The 2365-nt window shown below is 72.2% G+C and overlaps 1 protein-coding gene across 1 annotated transcript in view; it reads left to right on the forward strand.

Annotated features, from left to right (window-relative positions):
* The first annotated feature begins 479 nt into the window (after positions 1 to 479).
* The window catches only part of LOC114072155 (ephrin-A1-like), an 8705-nt gene continuing 6819 nt past the window's right edge, over positions 480 to 2365 (forward strand). The window contains exons 1-2 of the mRNA XM_027910077.1: positions 480 to 590; positions 2051 to 2363. Of these exons, the coding sequence (XP_027765878.1) occupies positions 496 to 590; positions 2051 to 2363 (408 nt within the window). The 5' untranslated portion in view covers positions 480 to 495. The remainder of the gene's footprint in view (positions 591 to 2050; positions 2364 to 2365) is intronic.

Genomic DNA, 2365 nt, shown 5'->3' on the forward strand with positions numbered 1-2365 from the left:
GGTTCCCCCCCGCCCCCCCGAGCCACGACCGTGTGTTTGTGGGGGGAGTCCCTACCCGGTGAGGGTCCCTTGGTGGGTGTGGGGTTATGTGTGTCCCTGCCCGGTGTCGGTCCCGGTAGGAGGGGGGTGCGTTCCCGGTGGTCCCGGTGCTGGTGCCGGTGTGTGTGGGGGTGTCTCCCCTGCCCGCTGCCGGTGTGGGGGGATGTGTGACCCCTTTCCCGCTCCTGGGGGTGTGGGGTGTACGTCCCCCTGCCCGATGGCGGTGAGGGGGTGTCTGTGTCCCCCTTGCCCGGTGCCGGTGGGGGTGTTTGTGTCCCTTTGCCCCGTACCAGCCGCAGTGAGGGGGGTGTGTCGTGTATTCCCCCCCCTCCCTTCCCCGTCCCGTGTGTTGTTGTGCGGGCGCGGGGCGGGGGCGGGGGCGGGGCGGCGGCGGGGCCGTACTTAAGGCGGGGGGCGGGCGCGGGGCCGCCCGTGGATCGCAGCACCCGCGGAGCGATGGGGTGGCCGGGGGTGCCCCTGGCCCTGTTGGGGCTGTGCTGGGCGGCGGTGGCCGAGCGGCACACGGTGTTCTGGAACAGCTCCAACCCCCGGTGAGTGACCCCCCACCCCCCTGGCACCCCCCCACCGCCGCCGAGCACACGCACCGGGAGCGGGACCCGCCGCCCCGAGGGCGCGGGCGGCGTCGCTCGGCTGCCCCGGCGGCCTTTGTGCGGGACGGGGCGGCGGGGCCGGTGCGGAGCCCGGTGCGGGGGCCGTGCGGGGGGGAGGGCGGCGGGGCCGGTCCAGGTGCGCCCGGGGGGGCCCTTCCGTTCCCAGGGCCGTGCGAAGGGGCCGCTTCCTTCCCGCGGGGTGAGGGGGGGCACGGCGCCAGCCTCGGCGCCGGCCCCGGGGACCGTGTTGACAAACACGGGGCAGGATGTGCGGGGGGAGGGAGGCAGACCTGGAGCGGGCCCCCCCCCCCCCCGCCGCTCACCGGCCCCCGGGGCAGGCGGGGACTGCGGTGTGACCCCAGCACAAGCAACAGCCCCACAGAACTAGGGGGTGCCCCACCCCCCCGCTCCTCTCGGGGCCGTGATCCGCCCCTGGTTGTAGGTTGCCCCGCCGGGATCGTGGCCCCCGCAGGTTGTAGGGTTGCCTCGCTTCTTCCCCCCAGGGTCATGACCCCCCCCCCTGCGGTTGTAGGGGAGCCCCCTCGGGCAGTGACCCCCCCCGACTGTAGGTGTGCCCCCTCCTCTCCTCCTCCCCCCGGTTATAGGGGTGACCTCCTTAAGACTCCAGAAGTGTCCCCCTTGGCTTTAGTGGAGTCTCCCTTCACTCTCTTGACCCCCAGACTGTGGGGGTGCCTCCCCCTGGGCCATGACCCCCGGGCTGTGGGGATGCCCCCCACTTAGGCACCAATGCTCCCCCCACGCTGTGTGGGTTCCCCTCCTTCCCTGGGCTGCGTCTCCCCCCTCCCCAAGTCGTGGGGGTTCTCCCCCCTCCCCGGGCTCTGTCCCCCCAGGTCGTAGGGCTGTGTCCTCCCACAGGGTTTGGGGAGCAGGGGTTTGCCCCCGCGAGTGGCTGTGCCCTCCCGGGGCTACCGCAGCCAGCGAGGTGGGGTCACGGCAGAGGCCCCCGGCGTGTGTCCCCCCTCCGGGAGGGGTGTGGGGCGCAGCTGGAGCCGGGCTGGCTGCCCCACGGCGAGAGCCGCGACGCCTCCTGCTCCGGCAGCGCTGGGCCGGGCAGGGTGCGGGCAGGGTGCGCGTCCCAGCCGGTCCCCTCCCTGCTCTCCGGCTCCTGGGGAGCGCTGGGAAGTGGGGTGCGCTCACTACTCACTGCCAGAGGGGGGGCCAAGCTGGGGCGGGGGGAAGGCCGGGGGCGAGGGGGTGTCCTTTCAGAGCCATTCCAGGCGCTGTGGGACTCAGCTCGGGGAAGGGTGGACTCAAAGGTGCTCTGTCCTGGAGCTGCTGTGGGCAGGGGGCTGCTCCCATGTGGGTATGGAGGGTTTGGGGGTGCAAGTAATGCCCCTCCTGCCCCGGTGCTGACCCCCTGACCCTCCCTCCTGCCGCAGGTTCCTGTGGAGTGACTACACGGTGGAGGTTCGCCTCAACGACTACCTGGACATCATCTGCCCCCACTACGAGGAGGGCAGCGTGGACCCCCGGGTCATGGAGCGCTACACCCTGTACCTGGTGGAGCTCGAGGAGTTCCAGGCCTGCAAGCCCAGCTCCAAGGAGCAGATCCGCTGGGAATGCAACAAACCCAGCGCCCTGCACGGCCCCGAGAAGTTCTCGGAGAAGTTCCAGCGCTTCACCCCCTTCACGCTGGGCAAGGAGTTCAGGGAGGGGCACAGCTACTACTACATCTGTGAGTGCTGGGGAGGGGC

The sequence above is a fragment of the Empidonax traillii genome, unplaced genomic scaffold (assembly GCF_003031625.1).
Source record: "Empidonax traillii isolate 1590-97213 ecotype Southwest subspecies unplaced genomic scaffold, ASM303162v1 scaffold2702:size35037, whole genome shotgun sequence".
NCBI classification, from domain to species: Eukaryota; Metazoa; Chordata; class Aves; order Passeriformes; family Tyrannidae; genus Empidonax; species Empidonax traillii.